The 21,833-nt window shown below is 40.8% G+C and overlaps 1 protein-coding gene across 4 annotated transcripts in view; it reads right to left on the bottom strand.

The window, feature by feature from the left end:
• The window catches only part of SHANK2 (SH3 and multiple ankyrin repeat domains 2), a 717,042-nt gene that overhangs the window by 375,594 nt on the left and 319,615 nt on the right, over nucleotides 1-21,833 (bottom strand). For all 4 annotated transcript variants that reach the window (XM_039911444.1, XM_039911445.1, XM_039911446.1 and 1 more), the window contains 2 exons: nucleotides 18,854-19,023; nucleotides 1,407-1,520 (listed from right to left, as the gene is read on the bottom strand). In XM_039911444.1, the coding sequence (XP_039767378.1) occupies nucleotides 1,407-1,520; nucleotides 18,854-19,023 (284 nt within the window). The remainder of the gene's footprint in view (nucleotides 1-1,406; nucleotides 1,521-18,853; nucleotides 19,024-21,833) is intronic.

The raw sequence follows: 21,833 nt of genomic DNA, 5'->3' as shown, positions 1-21,833 counted from the left end.
ACGGTTAGCAATTTTTTAAGGTAGCTGGCAATGCTCAATTTGCAAATAAGATTAGAGTTTGGCTTGCAAAGTTTTCAATACCCACTCTTCTTGCTTCATAATCGAACCTGAGAGCTATTTAAAGCACAGTAATAATGGTAACAAAAAACTAACCTGAAGTAATCCTACCTAAAGATTTAATTTAGACTTTATTTATTGTTTTGCTTGTGATGGAATTCAGTAAGCTAAATGTAAGCATCTTAATTGAGAGAAACAGATCTCAAACTTTTAAAAATGATCATAGTTCATTCCAGTACTTCAACATCTCTTGTGACTGAATGCTGAGTTAATATCCTGTGTTTTTGTAAAATCTGTAAAGAATGCTAATTTAACTGTGAGATAACATTTTTAGGATGACCAGACTTTCTGCCTCTCTTAAATTCCAGAACAAAGAACCTGACTAAACATTTCTCTTCTAGTTTGGAAAAAGGAGGGTGACAACCTTGGTGAAGGCAAATTAGCCCTGTTATTAATTAGAATTTTTTAAAATTTGCCACCTGGGAAACTAATATTGATTCAATAATCTATCATTCAGTATTATTTATTGAGTACCCAATTGATAGACTCTGAATTAGGTGTTCAGAAAAATACAATTGTAAGAGTCAGTGTCCTTCTACCCACAACCTGTCTATTCTGAGCATAACATGATCCACAAGTTGGCTATAAGTAAATTCAGTGAAGGAAGAAACAGTAACATACTTGATCATAGTTTTGGGGAAGATATGATGTTATCATGCTCCCTAGCCTCTTCCTCAAAATTATGGTGCTATAAGAAGACTTCATGTAACTTAAAATAATTTAATACATTAAAATAACAATGAGTGGCAAGAATGTAAAGCACCCTGGTACAGGTGGGTATAGCTGTAGCAATAATTATGATAAAGATGTAAAAATGTGTTTAGGAAAATGTCATTCCTTGTAGTCTCTTTGAAGCATACCCCTAACTCATTAATTCCTAAAAAAATCTACTGACACCATAACATGATTTTCCCTTAACACTAAAGTTCTTCACAAACAAAACTACCACATCCACCAGACATGACTATAGCTAACTTTTACCCATCCTCTCAAATAAGAAAGTACAAGCAATATGAAAAATTCCTAAAATTTTTCTTACTACTAAACTTAGCATTATTTTGCAGTGAATTTCTTCTTGGGATATACCCCAATAAAATTCAATCAATAATCCATTTTATCATGCTCTTACATTTCTTCTTCAAACTAAATCTTCTAAATCTGATTCACTTTTCATTTTACACAGGAACAATAAGCCTAAAAGCATCAGCTGGCATTGAGACAAATAACCCTCAATGGGATACTCCTCATTGATTCTGGTGTAAATAAAAGGTGAATTGTATCTCCCTTACCTGGCTTGCTTTCATTTGGTTTACACTGAATTTCTTCAACACAGTCTGCAGGAAACCATCCAATATGTCCTCGAGTACTGCCTTCCCAGAAGCCACCTTCACCAATACTCAAAACTAAGAGGGAAAAAGAAAGAAATAAAACATGAGGATTTTTCTTCACCTACTTAAGGTTCGGTCCTCATAAAGGGAGTGACTATAATTTATACATTTGCACATACTGGTCTAGCTTCTACTCTGTAGTCACCTGTTTCCCCACTCCCACAATAAATCTAATAGCATTAATAATTAAGAAGAAAGCATCCTCAAGGCCTTGATCTAGAAAAAGAATGCATCATCAGTTATTTCTCCTCATGCACAACCCCTCCAAAACTCTAACAATGGCGTTGCTCTCCAATTAAAAGATAAGGAAGCATTTTTAGCATGAGAAAGAATGAATAGTCAGAATGCATGACAGTTGTTGCATTTGCTGTTAAAAGTGAACACTAACCCTTAAAGACATCCTTATACCTCTTTGAAGCCACAGATACATAGTAATAAGGAAACCACCACCACTAGATCTTCCTCTACTACTTTCTTGTTCATTAAGAGTTCTAGGTGAAAAGTTTCTCTAATTTTCCTTGGGTCTCTCGAGATTCCTCAATTGAAGGAGCTCTGGTTTCCAATAATGACACAATTTTAATTATGTGTTCTCATATCCAGAGTCAGTTTCCTCAATTCTCAACTTATTCCTAGGAGGAAACCAATCTTTTTGAAAGATGAATCCTCTTCCAGAATTAATGCAGAAAAACCTATAGACTGCATCTGATGTGAATGTAGAAGTCATCGGACAAATTCTCCCTTGCTATTACTACCTTAAATCATTAATTTGTATTTATGTTCCAGGCTATGAGAAACCTCAACAATACAGGGTAGAGAAGAGACTGATAACTTTCAGCTAATAATAAATGAATGGTATTTATCGAGAGTCTATGAAATTCAGAGGATTCTACATAGTGCTCGGGGGAGGAGTGGACTGAGCACTGGCTTGGGAAATAGGAGACCTGTATTCTAATCCCAGCTTTGCGTGACATTTTTTAATTTATTTTAAACTTCTCTGTGCTTCAGCTTCCTCATCTGTAAAATGGGGGATTAAATACTACTTCTCCCCCCGTTTAGACCGTAAGCCCTATGTGGGACAGGATTCTGTTGTATCTACCTTAGTGCTTGGTATATAGTAGGTAAGTACTTAAAAAAAAATACACAGGTATTACTCCCTATCCTCAAGAATATTATAATCTAATGGATATGCTAGTTTTTCTCTGAATTTTCAAAGTGAAATTAAGGAAAAGAATTGTGTTCTACTTCGATTTGTCTATTCAGGAGTGATGTCTTCTGCATGCCCCACCTCCTTTTCTACCTGTGTTTCCCCTGTTGGGTCCCTGGATTTAGAAGAGATAGGTAGCATAGAAGGACTGGGGAAACAGATGGGATGAGTCTGGGGTGTAGGGAAGGGCCAAAAAACCCGCAGGAACAGGGAGGGTTGGGCCAGGAAAGGTTGGAAAGAAGCTCCTACTCCTCCAGCAAATTTGCTAAAGATGTGATTCAACTGTGATGAATCTACATTTGTCATATAATTTATTAATTGCATTAATTAATTTCTGCACACAGTAAGCACTCAATACAATTGAATGAATTAATAATAATAATTGTGGTATTTAAGGGCTTACTATGTGCCAGGCACTGTACTAAATGCTGGGGTGGATAGAAGCAAATTGGGTTGGACACAGTCTCTGTTCCACATGGGGCTCACAATTTCAATCCTCTTTTTGCAGCTGAGGTAACTGAGGCCCAGAAAAGTGAAGTGACTTGCCCAAGGTCACACAGCAGATAAGTGGCACAGTCAGGATTAAAACCCATGACCTTCTGACTCCCAAGGTCGTGCTCTATCCACTGGGTCATTTAGCACAGAACTTCTTGGGACACTTAAATACCATCTTTATTTCATGTGGGAGGCAGAATGGCCTAATGGCCTAACTTCTTGTAAAGGGCTGGGAGTCAAGAGACCTGGGTCCTTCCCCAAGATCTGCCACTTTTCTGCTCTGTGGCCTGAGGCAAGTCAGTTAATATCTCTGTGCCTTAGTTTCTTCTCTGTAAAATGGCAACAAAATATCTTTCTCCCTCTATCTGAGACTGTGTGCCTTATGTGGGACAGTGACTATTTCCGTTCTGAGTCTCTTGTATCTGCCCCAGTGTTTAGCACATTGTCTGGCACACACTAAATTCTTAATAAATACTATCATTATGTGGCAGAGTGCAAGAAGGAGAAGAGACATTCTCAGGTCATGGAAGAAGACAATCTCCTAGCCCTATTGGCTATTTCATCAATGAAAGTCAAGTCTATTAATTGGATGCAGTAAATGAAAAATAAAACTTCTATTCCTAATCAAGGGTGTTAGTATGTTTGTATTTAGATTTCGTCAGTTAGAAAAATTCTTGCAGATGTGCACAATTGAGTCTGTGTGAGATGCTCTCAGGCAGGCACCTAATTAGAATAGAAAGGCTGTGTCAAGGTGGAATGAGACTGTTCCAGATGGGGAGGGGGGAAAAGAGCAGAACAATTCACAAGTGGTTAAGACATGGATTTCCATTAGTCTCACACTTTAGGTCACTGTTCAATGAATGATTAAAACATTACCAGTTCTGCTAATGAGGAGATCACAGCTGAGCTAATATTAGAGACTTGCAGAGCTCCTTGCAGCCACACAAAAAGGACACGTTTTCATGATAAACCTTCTATGAAAGAGAGAATGAACAAAAGCTAGGGAACTAAAATGGAAGGAATTAGTTCTGTCTCTGAGGCACAGGTTTAAATCCCCTCTAGGACTCAAGTGAAAAGGTGATGGGCTTTCTAAGAATACTTAGGGAGAGCTATCCAACCCTGAGACTTATTTCTACTGCACAGTAGTTTTACAGTTGCAGAATCTGACAAACCATGGATGCTGATAATTGGAGCAGGTCAGGCTGGAGTAATGGGCACCAACCAAGGGACCAGGTTTATGAGGTGAATGGTTGGGTTCACGTCAGCCTCAGGGTATTGGCTGCTGCAAGCCCCCCCCCCCCCGACTAATATTAATATTATTATTAATAATAATAGTAATTGTTAAGCACATGCTCGGTACAAAGGACTAATACTAAGAGTTGGGGTAGACATAATACAATCAGATCAGACACAGTCCCTACACCATATAGGTCAAAGGGGAAGGGAGAACAGATATTTTATCCCCATTTTACAGAGGAGGAAGCTAAGGCACAAGAAGTTAAGGTCACATGAAAAGCAGGTAGGAGGAGCCAGGATTAGAATCCAGATCCTAGTCCTCTGCTTTTTCCACTCGGTCATACAGTCTCCACCAAATGATATCATTATGGCTCTGGTGAATATGTAGCACCAGACATTAGGATCAGTCATATTTATTGAGTGCTTACTGTGTGCAGAGCACTGTACTGAGATCTTGGGAGAGTACCATATGAGACATTTTCTCACATTTCTATTTCTGGGGCTTTACCAGAGACACTCCTCCTGATGCTGACATAGGCCCATGAGAAACTGTGGCTCCCTACACAAGCTTCCTACCTGGGCCTTTCTAAACACTTCTTGCCCTCTGTGTCCCAAGATGCCCTTGCTACAGGCATGAGTAGCACCTGCAGGCCAGGGAGCAGAGGCAAGGGCTGGTTCTCCCAGCCCCAGCTCCTGGCAGCCTAGAGACCCCATTTGGCCTCCAGAACAGAATGTTGACCAAGCTGTGTCTAAGTTTCCTCTTTGCCTCTTCAGAGCCACCAGGCCCCCACTGGTTCCTGCTCCTTCCCTCGGGCACACAGCCTGGGATCTAAGGCAAAAGCATAGTTCCTCTCTCAGGGCTGTCTGGAACCACCCATCCTCTCCTCACGGCTCCCACACCTTGAACTCACTTAGGTCACCTTTAATAATAATAATGATGGTACTTGTTAAGTGCTTACAATGTTGCATTGTAATGTTGCAAGCATTGTTCTAAGGTACAGGTAGTCAGGTTGGACATAGTTCCTATTCCACAAATGGCTCACAGTCTTGATCCCCATTTTCCAGATGAGGTAAATGAGGCCCAGAGAAGTGATTAAGTGACTCATTCATTCAATTCATTCAATAGTATTTATTGAGCGCTTACTATGTGCAGAGCACTGTACTAAGCGCTTGGAATGACTCGCCCAAGATCATACAGCAGACATATGGCAGAGCCAGAATTAGAACTCACGATCTTCTGACTTCCAGGCCCGTGCTCTATCCACTAAGCCATGCTGCTCTTAGGTTATTGCTGCCCATCCATTGGTCCTGTGAGATTCTACTTCCCTACCTGGTTGCAGGTGGCTTCTAGGATTGGGTAGGCGAGAGAGGAGCAAGCCTGAAGGGAGGGTAAATAGGCAATCCTACAGCTCCTGCCACTTAAGTAAATGAATAAAAATTCACTTCCATAAAAAAATGGACATTTTTATTTCAGAGCTGAGTGAAGAGGGGTGCTAAGGGGAGAGAGGGGGATTCAGAGGATTACTGGAGAATTGCAACTTTCCCAAGATGGCAGCCACAGATGTACAATGTCAGTGGAGACTTGGAGACTTGGCATGCAAAGTCCCCATCTTCCCCACTTTCTAAATTCAGATCAGATACATGAGGTTCACAACCTAAATAGTAGAACTGAGGAACAGAGACATTGATTGTCCAGGGGTCCACAGCTGGGCCAAGACAGGGATGAGAACCCTGAGTGTCCTGACTCCTGTGCTCTTTCCAATGTCTCTGATCACTTCAGTGATATTAATACCTTAAGCAGAATAAATTGTGGTTGAATTGGAAAGAGCATCTCACTGTGGTCAAAAGGACAATATCTACCCTATATTGGTAGACAAATCTAGTTGATACTTAAATTCAAATGATTTAGTGGGACTGATGAGGCTTAATACATGGATTATCATCACATAATATTTTTCATAATAACACTTCTTCCAGGCCAGTAACACTTTGCCATCCAACATGCACAACCCCACTCCAAATCCATCAATCAGTGGTATATATTGGGCACTTGGTACAGAGCACAGTATTAAGCCACTTGGGAAAGTACAATACAACAGAGTTGGTAGACAAGGTCCCTGACCACAAGACACTTACAATCTATAGGGGGAGACAGACATTAAAATAAATTACAAATTGGGTAAATAGTGGAATATAAGGATCTGTACATAAATCCTATAAAGTAAGGATAAGTGACAAAATGCTTAAGGGATACAAAGCCAAATGCTTCATGCACTCTACACTGTAAACTCATTGAAGGCAAGGAACATGTCTACAAATTCTGTTGTACTGCACTCCCCTAAGCACTTAGTACAATGCTCTGCACCCAGTAAGTGCTCAGTAAATACTACTGACTGAATGAACTAAAATAAAAACTTGAACATATAAATATGCTAGTCCAGTCTCTACCAGGAAATCAGGAAGACTGCCGGATTAGACTTTGAGAAATTCCATTGGAAAAATCATTGCTTACAATGAATGAGTCATTCACCTAAATCGGTTCAAGAGAATCCTTCAATTGGCTTCTATTTGAGAACTGGAGGTTTTGGTTTTTTTAAACGCAAGCAATCTACCAATATGATTAAGTAATCGTCCACAATTTGACTATTTTTCCTGAATTAAAATTGGATTCACTGCACCTTTCTGCTTAATGAAAAATGTTTCCCATTTATATTCTAAATAAGTCAATCTAACTTAGCTTACATTATGAAGGAAGTCAGCACAATTTTGTTTTACTGTTAAATAAGATGATTGTAAAGACAAGGTCCTATCAGTAGGTGTCACTGGAACTGTTAGAATTTGTCATTTTACCCTGTAATCACTGGTTACCAAATACCTGACAACTCATCCAGGAATGGTTCTGAGCATCAAGAAACTGCTTTCAATCTGTAAAGTTTGGCTGGATGAACTGGGAGGATTTAGAAAGATGAATCAAATTTTTCTTTCTCCATGCTTTCTCCTTTGAACTTAATCTTTGCTTTGGTCCAAGGCCCTGATCTTATCTTCAACTTTATCTTCCAGGAAAAAATCTTCAGCTCATCAATTAATCATAAATCAATTTAGATATCAGCCACTTCTTTGTTTCTCTCTAAACACTTGAGCTCCTACCACTCTTTTCCCTAACCAGATCCTGGGACTTATTCTTCCTTTTATTTTTATAAATGGACTTCCTTATCCATTTTGCACAATCAAAACATATTGCTCTGAGGTGCCTCATTTCCAAAACCCACAAGCCTAAGGCATTTTAGGCAGCGAGTTGTTCTTACCCGATAAGTACTTTACTTAAGTGGTATATCCCTAGCTCTGAGTCACTGTAAGGAATCGACAGTTTTAGATTAAGATTGAGCGTTCTTTGACTGACCCAAACCCTCTCATCATATTGACCCCTTTGCTGGTCTCCCTGGCATCCTGTTCAGCCTTAAAAAATGCAGCAGGACAACTGAATGTTGGGAGACAACTGTGGCAGACACACCAATCGGGCATGAGGTCATCAAGGCAAAAGTGTCTCTTTTCGAGGAGAAATTTAGAGAGCAACATGAGACTAAGAAGAAACATTAATATAGCACCATAAACTGTATCAGCTTTGTTTCTACCTGTGAAGGGGGCTGTCTTGGGGTTTTTTTTTTGCTTGCTTGTTTAATGGAGTTTGTTGAGTGCTTACTATGTGCCAGCCACTGTACTAAGTGCTGGGGTAGATACAAGCTATTCAGTTTTGACCTTAAAATTTGAGCAGGGCTCCAGCAGTGTGGCTTAGTGGAAAGAGCACAGGCTTGGGAGTCAGAGGTTCATTCATTCATTCATTCAATAGTATTTATTGAGTGCTTACTATGTGCAGAGCACTGTACTAAGCGCTTGGGATGAACAAGTCGGCAACAGATAGAGACAGTCCCTGCCGTTTGACGGGCTTACAGTCTAATCGGGGGAGACGGACAGACAAGAACAATGGCACTAAACAGCGTCAAGGGGAAGAACATCTCGTAAAAACAATGGCGACTAAATAGAATCGAGGCGATGTACAATTCATTACCAAAATAAATAGGGTAACGAAAATATATACAGTTGAGCGGACGAGTACAGTGCTGTGGGGATGGGAAGGGAGAGGTGGAGGAGCAGAGGGAAAAGGGGAAAATGAGGCTTTAGCTGCGGAGAGGTAAAGGGGGGATGGCGGAGGGAGTAGAAGGGGACGAGGAGCTCAGTCTGGGAACACCTCTTGGAGGAGGTGATTTTTAAGTAGGGTTTTGAAGAGGGAAAGAGAATCGGTTTGGCGGAGGTGAGGAGGGAGGGCGTTCCAGGACCGCGGGAGGACGTGACCCAGGGGTCGACGGCGGGATAGGCGAGACCGAGGGACGGTGAGGAGGTGGGCGGCAGAGGAGCGGAGCGTGCGGGGTGGGCGGTAGAAAGAGAGAAGGGAGGAGAGGTAGGAAGGGGCAAGGTGATGGAGAGCCTTGAAGCCTAGAGTGAGGAGTTTTTGTTTGGAACGGAGGTCGATAGGCAACCACTGGAGTTGTTTAAGAAGGGGAGTGACATGCCCAGATCGTTTCTGCAGGAAGATGAGCCGGGCAGCGGAGTGAAGAATAGACCGGAGCGGGGCGAGAGAGGAGGAAGGGAGGTCAGAGAGAAGGCTGACACAGTAGTCTAGCCGGGATATAACGAGAGCCCGTAATAGTAAGGTAGCCGTTTGGGTGGAGAGGAAAGGGCGGATCTTGGCGATATTGTAGAGGTGAAACCGGCAGGTCTTGGTAACGGATAGGATGTGTGGGGTGAACAAGAGGGACGAGTCAAGGATGACACCGAGATTGCGGGCCTGCAGGACGGGAAGGATGGTCGTGCCATCCACGGTAATAGAGAAGTCTGGGAGAGGACCGGGTTTGGGAGGGAAGATGAGGAGCTCAGTCTTGCTCATGTTGAGTTTTAGGTGGCGGGCCGACATCCAGGTGGAGACGTCCCGGAGGCAGGAAGAGATGCGAGCCTGAAGGGAGGGGGAGAGGACAGGGGCGGAGATGTAGATCTGCGTGTCATCTGCGTAGAGATGGTAGTCAAAGCCGTGAGAGCGGATGAGTTCACCGAGGGAGTGAGTGTAAATGGAGAACAGAAGAGGGCCAAGAACTGACCCTTGAGGAACTCCAACAGTTAAAGGATGGGAGGGGGAGGAGGCTCCAGCGTAGGAGACCGAGAATGATCGGCCAGAGAGGTAAGAGGAGAACCAGGAGAGGACGGAGTCCGTGAAGCCAAGGTGAGATAAGGTATGGAGGAGGAGGGGATGGTCGACAGTGTCAAAGGCAGCAGAGAGGTCAAGGGGGATCAGAATGGAGTAGGAGCCATCGGATTTGGCAAGAAGGAGGTCATGGGTGACCTTAGAGAGAGCAGTCTCGGTAGAGTGGAGGGGACGGAAGCCAGATTGGAGGGGGTCTAGGAGAGAATGGGAGTTAACGAATTCTAGGCATCGATTGTAGACGACTCGTTCTAGGATTTTGGAAAGGAAGGGTAGTAGGGAGATAGGACGATAACTGGAGGGGGAAGTGGGGTCAAGAGTGGGTTTTTTTAGGATGGGGGAGACGTGGGCATGTTTGAAGGCAGAGGGGAAGGAGCCCTTGGAGATTGAGTGGTTAAAAATAGAAGTTAAGGAAGGGAGGAGGGCAGGGGCGATGGTTTTAAGAAGGTGAGAGGGAATGGGGTCCGAGGTGCAGGTGGAGGGGGTGGCACTTGCGAGGAGGGAGGAGATCTCCTCTGAGGATACTGCAGGGAAGGATGGGAAAGTAGGGGAGGGGGTTGGTGGGGGGGGAGGGGAGAGGCGGAGGGGTGACTTTGGGGAGCTCAGACCTGATCGTGTTGATTTTCGTGAGGAAATAGGTGGCCAGATCATTGGGGGTGAGAGATGGGGGAGGGGGAGGAAAAGGGGGCCTAAGGAGAGAGTTAAAGGTCCAGAACAATCGGCGGGGGTGACGGGCATGGGTGTAGATGAGGGAGGAGAAGAAGCTTTGCCTGGCGGAGGAGAGGGCAGAGTTAAGGCAGGAAGTGAGTTCTAATCCCAGTTCCGCCACATCAACTGTGTGACTTTGGGCAAGTCACTTAACTTCTCTGTGCCTCAGTAACCTCATCTGTAAAATGGGAATTAAGACTGAGAGCCTCATGTGGGACAACCTGATTACCTTGTATCTCCCCCAGGGCATAGAACAGTGCTTGACAAATAGTAAGCGCTTAACAAATACCATCATTATTATTATTATATCATCACTTACAAGCACTGTAGTAGTAGCTGAGGCATTTTTTTCTATTCAGAATCAGTTCATTAGGAAGATTCACTTGATAAATGGCCATCACTTTCATTGTCAGGTTATTACATTTTGATAAAAAATGGCAAAATTCTTATGAGAGTAGCAAAGTTCAGTAGTCAGTGTCTGTTTCAGGACTAGACTGGCATGCATGGAAAGCACTAATGAGACATGGTCTTGACAGTTTGATATGAATACATTGAAAGAAAAAATACATAGTAGAAATGATTAGGCTTAAAGTCAATCTTGTGCAAATGGGTTAGAACGCCATTCAGTCATTTTTCCCACAAGCATTTTCAACTGATGCTTCAAGGTGGAATAACAATCGCTTAGTAGGTGGCAGACAAATGTTCAAACCTCTTTTCTAAAATAAATTACTTAGGGATGCAGAGGTTTCATAATATATTTCAAATTAGCACCTTTAGTGTTCAAGATTTTAAAACTACAGTCTTTGAATGGATCATGAAAAATGGTGCCCAAGTGTGAAGAAAGCACAAGTGGCCCCAAACTCATGATCTTCCTTCGGCACAACTATTTGAAGTGTCAGCAAAATAACCCTTGTCCTGTAGCTTGTTTCTGAGCTCTCCACTGTCCCTCTGTGAATGCAGCGATCCCTCCTCCTCCACTCAGGGTAGAGCAGGGCATGTCTAGAGAGAAGAGTCAGTGTGAAATAGGTGCCTCTGAACAAGGGGTTGACATACTCAGTGAGCAGATGAGCCCAACAAAATGAAAGCTTTAACCAATTGGTACACAAAGAGCCAATCACACATTTTAAATATCCATTCACATAGTTCCATTGTGAAGTTTATGGGTTTTAATACCTCAAGTCCCCACCCTCAGACCAAGTGCCACATTTAGATCCAAAAAGAGTCAGATATGGCTCCAAAACCATAGGTTGCAAACTCTTGTCTAGATTAAGAGATTCTCAGAACAAAGACATGCTGAATCCATGATTTCCTTGGAAGGTTTGTGAAACCAAAGTGACAACCTCAATGAGGACAACAGATTCAAAATTGGGAATGTGTGCTTCCTACGGAAAGGCCAACATCCAGTTCAAGGTCTTTCTGGGGAAACAGGATGACTGACTTCCAAGTGCTTTTTTGGGTATCCAACACAGACCCACATTAGTTGATAGAGCATTCCCACACCTGCAGCAATCAAACTGCATTGAACTACCACCACATGGAGAGATTTCTATATTCAAGAAATGGAACCTGAGTCACCTGAGGGAGACCAGCTTGGGAACCCCTGAAGAGACTGAAAATAAGATCAGAAACAGTGCCATTAACCCAAGAGTTAATACTACCTCCACAGAAAAAGACCTCAGGAAAAAGGTAGCTTGCAACAAATGGAGTGAGCTCTTCTAGCATGCCCCAGATTTCTCATCTCTATGTGCCTACTTACTGGAATTATACAGCTCAAAATCTTCTCACCAATGTATATTTGCCAACTGTGTATCTTCTGTGAATCGGCGTTGGATATTAGTTGTGTAGTAAATATATTTATTAAGCACCCTCTGGGTACAAAGTCCATTCTAAGAAGAATAAGATGATGATGATGTTATTTGTTAAGGACTTACTATGTGTCAAGCACTGTTCTAAGTGCTGGAGTAGATACAATATAATCAGGTTTGGCATTGTCCCTGCCCCTTCCTGTAGGAGCTTGGTAAAGTATCACAGAAGCATGAGCCATGTTTCCTGTCTACAAGGTGATTAAACTCTGACAGGGGGAGACAACACCCAAAAATTCATAAATGGGGTAATCAAAATAAAGCAACTGATTGGACAATGTATCCATGTATACATAAATGCTGAGGAAATGTGTCTATGCGTGTCCAGTTCCTTCTTGCTTGTCTTGTTTCTTTCTTCTACCTTTAGTTGTCTTTCCCCTTTGTCCATTCCCCTGTTAGCCTGTTATCCAGGCAGAGGCTTACATGGAGCTTTTCTGTCTGCTCTCACCTTCTCCAGTTATCACTGGACCTGTTGCTCCAAAGCTGCAACCCTATCATCTTACCATGCCCGCCTCCTCCACCAGTCCACTTGTGACACTCAAGACCTGAACCTAAAACCTCATCCCCACCTGGTGCATCGCTATCTCCCTTCCTCATCCCCCAACATCCATTCCTGTTACTACTGTTTCACTGGGCCTCATGAAATATCCAATATCAGGTAGATAAATTTGTCCTCTTCCTGGTCCTGCTCATACCACCTACTCATCATCACTATGTACTGGTTCTTTCCAAGCCCCTAGAATTGTAAAGTTAAAAGGTCTTATGGAAAAAAAAAATCAGACTCATCACTTACACTTACTCCTCACTCCACACTCTGCTGTCACCAGGGATGACAAATCCAGGAAAAGGGGAAGGAGATATATATATATATATATATACATGTGTACGTGTGTGTGCATGCACGTGCATGGATATAAAGGAAGAGTGACTTTTCCAAAATTTTCTTTCTGAAATTTATAATTTTTTTCTTTCTAAATTTAAAGTTTTTCGGGGGGGGGGGGCGGGGAGGGGATCTTCTGTAGAGCGGTTTTTCCCTGAGGAAAGTCCCAAAGAAGAAACTTTATATACAGGGAAAAAAAAAACTACTGGCCATACTTTCACCCTCCCTCTCCTTCTCATCCCATTCTGAACCCAGCCTAATGTTGCTGGAGGGAAGGTCACTGGCCTTCAGGCAATGATTTGTCACAACTACAAAACCAACTATTACACTTCTCAGCCCCTTAAAATTTGCATTTTTGAATAACTGCTACCACTCATTCAAGGAAATACTAGTGCCCTTTTGGAAGTGACAAAATAACTATAATTAACAAGAACTCCAAATTAGTCTGATTAGAGAGTGTTCTGACAATACTAAGGGGTCAGACACAGAAAAACAGGAAACTGGGGGTAGTGGGGAATGCAGAAGCTTGGCATAGAGGTTAGATGATATTTCAAGAAAATTATAATGAGAATCAAATTAAAAACTAAATACAGTGGGCAGTGCTTCAGCTGAGAATGTATTGAGCATCCACTTCAGCACAAAGCCTTTATTGGAGAGGTGATACAGCTTACAAGGTGGAAAGATAGAAAACCAAATTAGGAATCCTGTTTTCTAATTTCAAATCCAGGATAACCCAGGTAAACATTCAGAAGTTCAGTTTACTCTCTCAAAGAGGGTGGACAACATTCATAAAGATCCAAAACTAAATGATGCTATGTAAATACATTACACCTCACCTCAATGAACAGAAAAGTCACAGATCAAAAGCTGTTGAAAACTGAATCAGCTTCCATTCCACTCAAACACAAATCCAAGTGTCCAATCCATAGGCTAGATCTAATGGTATATATTTCACAGTCACACTGAAATTTCCAACCTCTGATTACAAAGATCATTCCCTAGCAAAGTGAATAAAAAGAGGGGTTTGGTAGCATAAGAATAGAATTATTACAGACCTAAATGAACAAACCTGAGACCAGGTTGGGGAAATACCTGTTAACACAATGATAGGTTTCGATTCTTCCAACTACTCAAAATCTTGTACTACCTCAACCAATTGAACTCCCCTGCTCCATCTTCCTACCCTGTAAATGAGCAAAGAAGGGTCCCTGGGTGGATCAGAAAACGTCAAGTGATGCTCTGACTTAGCCTTTGACTCAGACTTGGACAACTTCTGAAGGCCATAAGAGTTCATTAAAAAAGGATTAGATTTGTGATTCCTAAACTTCCTCTATACTAGCTGCAACATCTTCCTTTGGCCTTCTCTTGCTTTTATGGGGTCATCAAGTCATGATGCAGTGAGGTAATGCCACAGCACTTTAAAAATGGAGCAAAATAAAATGCTCCTGTCTTAGGGCACCAAATGTGCCTTTCAGAGACATCAGCAAATGCAGAAAAACACCAAGAACTCAACTAATTTACGAATGACAAACAGATCTTGGAGAGGGCATGTAGCTGTAGTAGCAATAAAATAGAAAAGAAGTGAATAGCAATAGAATAGCTATTCTGGGACATGGGTAGATAAATAATTTAATTAATGTATGGTCCCAAACTGATATTAGAAACTAATTTGGCTCACCAGAGATAATATTCTCAAATATCTACATGGTTCTAGGTGGTAGAATTCCCAGAAGTAAATTAATGCATGAGAGAGTAATGATTCATCTGGACTACAATGTCCTGAAATTTTTTTTATAAACTAGCTATCATAGTCTTTACAGAATCATAAATAGCAGATGCCTAAGACTTCCCCAGATTTTTTTGTCCCAGATTTTGTTATATTTACAGAAAAAGGTAAGTAATTACTTATTTCTCCTCCCAAATGACTCTGTTGTGGAGGGCATGCTAAGAAAGAAAATTTCCGGCTGATAAATATACTAAATAACATGTGACACAAAAGTAAAACCAGAAACAAAAAATGGAAATGTGCAACCTACTATTTCCTAGCCCACTTTTATAACCCAAACCAACTCCCTTAAGCACTGTCCCCATCTCTCCTTGTCCTTGACACTACCCCTGCTATAATTTCTGCTTCAGGTCTATCTGTCACTCTCCTGTTCGACTTGCAGCCATGAGACTTCTCTAGCTCTAAGGAAAATGCTGAAGTTTAACAAAACCCAAATCCTCCTGAAAACCAAGAGAAATAATTGCTAAAAATTATACTAGGCCTCTATTAAATGGATAAAAACATGAAATTGTAAGTTTTACTTGGCCTTGTTACATTTATTTTTTTCAATTCTGCCTACTGAATTTAGGATTACCTACTCTGACTCAGTCTATTAAGAAAATGATGTATTCTCGATGTTAAAAGTTAAAGTTTTTTCCTCCCAAATTGAAAGCATTGATGACATTGCTCTACTACACTCAAGAATCCTACTCGGTGCATGACTACATGATTTCAAACTTTACTGGAAAACAACATTTTCTTTTCATGGAATGGAAAGCTGTGAGACTTCCATTTTAAAATGTCTTTCATTTACACTGAACTGCAATTAAAGTGAAGCTCATAATTTAACATATGAAGCAGTAAATTCAGGATATTAAGATTGAGATATCCCTTTGGGAGGTTGGATTAACAACTGCTATTGTCATGACTATCATGTAACAAGACACTTTTCAGCCCTAGAAAAATGAGGTCAAAGGTTTTCATTAGTAATGCTCAAATTTACTAAGAAGCTTCCATGCTTTCTGCCCAGGACATTAAAGAAAATAGAGAAGTGTTATGCTGACTTAGTGTCTATGAAATTAATACTTTTTGAGGCAGGAAATAATACAAAACATAACATGGGCCACTTGGTCTTTGTTCCTATAGACTTTAATTATTGCATGATACTGTAGGTATTGAAGTTGGTAGAGGCCCTCACTGATAGTAGACCCACGAATGTGGTGTAATGTCACATAAGCTGTGCTAGATGTGGCATTATGAAATGACATCAGAATCCACTTCCCAAAACACCGTCTGAAGCCACTTGAACCTACAGTATTTTTCCAGTGGACTTCTGTCTTTCCCATCTGCTCCAGAGTCATTTGGCTCCCCTCTAAAGTTCACAGGTGCCACATATTTGCCCTGGAACTTGGAAGCAGGAGCTGAGGTGAGAAGAGGCTTAGTGCTTGAAATATCTATAACTTTATACTGAAAAACGAATAGACCCTCTAGACTGTAAGCTCATTATGGGCAGGGAATATGTCTATTATATTGCACTCTCCCAAGGGCTTAGTAGGCACTCAATAATAATAATAAATAATAAATAATGATGGCATTTGTTAAGTGCTTACTATGTTCTAAGTGCTGGGAGGTTACAATGTGATAAGGTTGTCCCACGTGGGGCTCACAATATTAATCCCCATTTTACAGATGAGGTAACTGAGGCACAAAGAAGTGAAGTGACTTGCCCAAAGTCACAGAGCTGACAAGTGGCGGAGCCGGGATTAGAACTCTCAAGCCCAGGCTCTTTCCACTGAGCCACTGACTGACCTGCTTAAAACTGGTTTGGCTAGTTTAAAACCAGATGAAAGATCACCCTAACTGTATGATAGAGATTTGCTGTTTTGCAATAAGTTCTCTAGGATTAACGGAAAGCATAGATCCCTTTTCTGACTCTGTTTTAATTACTACCCATATCACAAGTTTCACTTGGTGCTTGTTCCTGGGAAGGTGGGCAAGAAGAGTTTTTGTGTCTTCTTTTATCATGTCCTTCTATATTTGCCAGCTATGTGTTACTCCCAGGAGCCGTGAAGGCCAAGAAAGAATTGAAGTAGTTTATAAACTGGGCTGTAAAAATGAAAGCAAAACACTCAGGGGAAATATGTGATTTGAATTTCAGTTTAAGGACATACTTCTCTAACTCTTGGCCTGCTTCTAACCCTGGTCTTATAGGTTTATGGATTTTCTGAATGAAGTGAACCTATCATCCTTAAATGTAGAATCTGGGTTTACACTAGTAAATCATCCAGATTATTCAGGTCCAGACAATTCAGTCATAAAGCCAAGTTGTATTAGCAACTCGCTCCCTTTGCTCTTCCCCTTCTCCCTGCCCCACAGCACTTATGTATATATGTATCTATAATTCTATTTATTTATATTGATGCCTCTTTACTTGAATTGATGTCTCTCTCCCCCTCTCTATACTTTGAGCCTACTGTGGGCAGGGATTGTCTCTATCACTGTATTGTACTTTCCAAGCATTTAGTACAGTCCTCTGCACACAGTAAGCACTTAACAAATATGATTGAATACATGTAAATTGTGAATCCCCCATCACCCAACTTGCTACACTACACTATATTCCAGAATTAAGTGCTTAATGCAGTGTTTTGCACACAGTGAATGCTCAATAAATACTACTGCATGAGAACAGTTTAAATGGTACAGACAGAAAATGGCAACTTAACCGAGCTTTGCTTTTTTTCACCACTAGTCAGGAATATTTGGCCCCTTATGGCCCCTTACATTTCTTACTGATCAACTAGCTAAGGGAGGATGGCTGTCCTTCATTTTGCAATCAATCAGTGGTATTTATTGAGTGCTTACTTTGTGCAGAGAACTTGAAAAGAGTTCAATTCAGTTGATGGATATGACCCCTGCCTTCAAGGAGTTTAAGAGAAACAGTGTGGCTTAGTGGGTAGACTGCAGGCGTGGGAGTCAGTAGGTCCTGGGTCTTAATCCAGGCTCTGCCACATGTCTACTTTTGACCCTGGGCAAGGCACTTAACTTCTCTGGGCCTCAGTTACCTCATCTGTAAAATAGGGATTAAGAAAGTGAGCCCCATGGAGGACACGGACTGTGTCCCACCTGATTAACTTGTATCTACTCCAGCACTTATCGAGTACTTAACAAGTACCATAATTATTATCACTACTATTATTACAGTCAAGAAGGTGAGACAGGTATTAAAATAAACTGCAGGTAAGGGAAGCAATTGAATATGAGGATATGTAACAAAGTGCTGTGGGGATGGGAGTGGGGTGAGAACCTAAGTGTTTAGCAGGTAGGACTAAGTGCATAGATGGGAGCAAAAGGGAATATAAACAGGGAGGAGGAAGTGATACAATTTCAGGAGGACTTTGAAAACAGAGAGTGTGCTAGGCTGTTGGATAGGTAGAGAGAGGGAGTTCCAGTCAGGAAGGAGAGTGTGAGCAAGGAGTTGACAGAGGGTGAGGCGAGAGCTAGGGACAGAAATTAGGTTGATATTTAAAGGAATGAAATGTACAGGTTGGGTTGTAGTGGAAAAAGAGCGGCATACATAAGAGAGAGAGTTGATTGACTGCCTTCAATCTAATGGTGAGTAGTTTCTTCTTTGGAGGAACTTGAGGAGTGAGAGATGTGTGCAGAATTATTTCTTTAGGAAATGATATTTCAGGCAGAAAGTGTTTCTCTGGCCTGGAATATTTGCACCACTGAGATCAAAATGTATTTGGGGGACCTTAATTATCCAGATAATTTGCTTGTGCACAAGCCAACCAAAGAAAGCTATAGGACAAAAGTCACCCAAATAAGGTGATATTATGCCTTCTGTTGCTAAACCAAGCCAAGAGATGTGCTACTTGAGCTAGAATGTCTTTTTCAGTGCACAATGCTAGGGACAAATAAAAATGAACAGTTCAGGATCTAACCTTTTACTCTGTCCCCTCGGTGAAGGTGAATCTCTCCATCTACTTGAGGTTGATATGGCTTCACGACCACAAAGAGTCTTCCAGGAACGGCACTGTACAGCTTGCGCTTTGGGCCCTGATAGTCAAACGTGGAGATAGTCTCCTTACTAGCACCAGGACTGAAGCCAGCACTGGAAAAGATATAAAAAAAAAAAAGGAGAAAAAAATTAAAGTTTTAAAATTTACTCTGATTTTTCTACACTGTCCATGAGGTGGACCATACCAGACTAACAGTGATAAGGATGATCAATTTCCAGAAATGCAATTATTAGGAAAAAAAGCCAAACTATGTTACTGCTCTTTTTTAAAGACCATGTCTCTGTTACATATTATCAAGGGCAAAGAGGGGGCCATTACTAATACTAAAATGTTTAATAAATATCAGTGGAAAAATAAAAGTCTCAACACTTTCTCAGATAAATGTGAATACAAGCCATTTGGAATAAAAATAAATAACATAACTTACCATTTAACGCTGAAATTACTATTACCTGACATGTTCACAAAAGTATGACATTCTTACACCATAATTTCTTTCATTCATCCATTTTCCCAAAGATGTAAAAATTTCTGTATTGACTTTTTACAAAGTGAGAATTGTACCTTGACTTTGATTTATTTTCGTAGTATAAGACAAAAAAGTACTTGAAAAAAATTATGGAAAATGGATTTAACATTTCCTTCCTAAAATTATATTATAATTTTATCATCTTGGTGAAAGTGGCATAATACACTATCTATTTTAAAACAGAAAAAACCCAGAACATTTTAACTATTTTCTTATCAATGATAATCAGTAGTTGTCACATTTGCCCTATTTGTAGTGATATTTAGGTGACAAATTAAGCAGCCACAAGATTTTAGAGATATACGGAGGATAATTTCCTGATTCAGAAAGTATAGGAAAAGAAGCAGTTTGGTTCTACCAACAGGGAAGAGGCTCCAATGAGGGTTAAAAAAAAGCTTTCTGCTTCATTACTTTAATATATTAGAATGCAGTTGGCTTTTTAAACAAAAGGATTAGCTCAGCATGCATACCTCTACTCATCAAAACTCTCCACAGGCTTCTTGGGTCCCTAAGCATTAAACAAAAACTCCTCACATTTGGCTTCAAGGCTCAGTACAACTTGTCCCCCTTATCTTTCTGCTCCATTCACCTGATATTCCCCACTCTCTCTTCATCCTTCCTCGAGCTAACTTTATAACTTAACCTTGCCCTTGACTTTCTTGCCTCCATCTCCTAGCTCACACTATTCCCTCAGCTTGGAATTCCTCCCTTCCCTAATGTGACAGGCCACAGCTCTCTCCACATTCAAAGCACTCCTAAAATTATGCATCTTTGACTACGCCTTCCTCAATTAATTTCTGGCACCCTAAATTGTGTAAACCCATCATCCATATTCATTTAGCACTTATGAATTTATTTATTCTCAGCCTCACTACTTTTGTATATATGTGTATTCAATTTTACTTTCAATTATTTATCTTGCCTATGCTATTTGTAAATATCATTCAATTAATCAAGGGTATTTATGGTGTGCTTATTTTGTGCAGAGCACAGAACTAAGCACTTGGGAGAGTACAAGAGAGTTGCTAGATATGTTCCTTTATCCATAAGTAAAATGGAGATTAAGAGTGTGATCCCCACAAGGGATATAGACTGCGTCCAACCTGATTATCTTGTATCTACCCCAGCACATAGTATGGTGACTAGCATATAGTAAGTACTTAACAAATACTATAAAAAAGTAGCTTACAGTCAAGTCTACAGTCTGGATTTAATATAAACATATCATGGATATGTACATAAGTCCTGGGGGGTTGAGGGTGGGGTGATTATCAAGAGCTAAAAATGTACATATCTGAGTACAATAAAATAGGTAACTGCATAAATATTTTTGTCTCTTTCCCCTATGAGAATGTAACCTCTCTATGGACAGGGAATTAGTCACTTTGTTTTTGTACTTCTTTGTATATATTTTTGTACATACGGTGCGTGTCACAAAATGGGCACTCAATGAATACTATTACTACTGCTACTGATATTACTGCTACTTCTGGATCCTGACCTAATTCTTTCCCGTTCATGTAGAGGGAAAGGGGACAATTACTTGCCTCCCTGATAATGGTGGTGCTAGGCAAAGGCACATGTAGGGGGATTTCTTTCCCCCCTCCAACTATATTGTTTTTCTCACCAGACAGGCCTATCCCTGGGAAGGGGAAAATCTCTGGATGCCATGTGGCAGCCATCTTGCTTCCGGAGTGTAAGCTGAGGAAGGATGGAACCTTTGGCAATCTGGGCTGTTCCTCACTCTGCACCCTACTTGAAGACTTCCTACATTCCTCAGGTACAAAATGCAAAGGCACCCCCAGCCCTCTTTTCCACCCAGCTCTAGAAGGAATGAGGGTAAGAATAACACTGAATACTGTCACTGGGACAAGTATAGGAGAAAGTCAATTTTCCAAACTGATATCAAAACCCAACTTGGTGAACTGGTGAAACACTGGGGGGGGGATGAGAAAAGTTAAAAGTAATTCTGAAGGGAATACTTGATGACAGAAGCTGGAGCTGGAATGGAAAAGAGAAAATGTAAACCAAAATATTCAGTCATTACAAACTGTCGGGGAAAGACAAACAAACAAGAAAATACAGTCAAAAAGAAAAAAGGAAAATGAGAATTCTCAATTTATAATAAAGGCAAGAGAAAGAATCACAGAAAAAGTAACAACAAAGACACTTTAAATTTTTAAGCAGAAAACTGAAGGGCTTTATCAGCAGACCAATGGAAAATAGATATAGGAAAGAATCAACAAGCTGATCACCTTTAAAACAGGACTTAAATAAGACAACAACGATTAAATATTAGAAAGAGCAGTTGTTGCCTAATTTTGTCACTGGTCTTGACATATCATAACATCCATGAATAAAGTAAATAAAATC

The sequence above is a fragment of the Ornithorhynchus anatinus genome, chromosome 3, assembly GCF_004115215.2.
Source record: "Ornithorhynchus anatinus isolate Pmale09 chromosome 3, mOrnAna1.pri.v4, whole genome shotgun sequence".
In the NCBI taxonomy this organism is placed as follows: domain Eukaryota; kingdom Metazoa; phylum Chordata; class Mammalia; order Monotremata; family Ornithorhynchidae; genus Ornithorhynchus; species Ornithorhynchus anatinus.
This window is presented reverse-complemented; position numbering and strand designations above follow the sequence as displayed.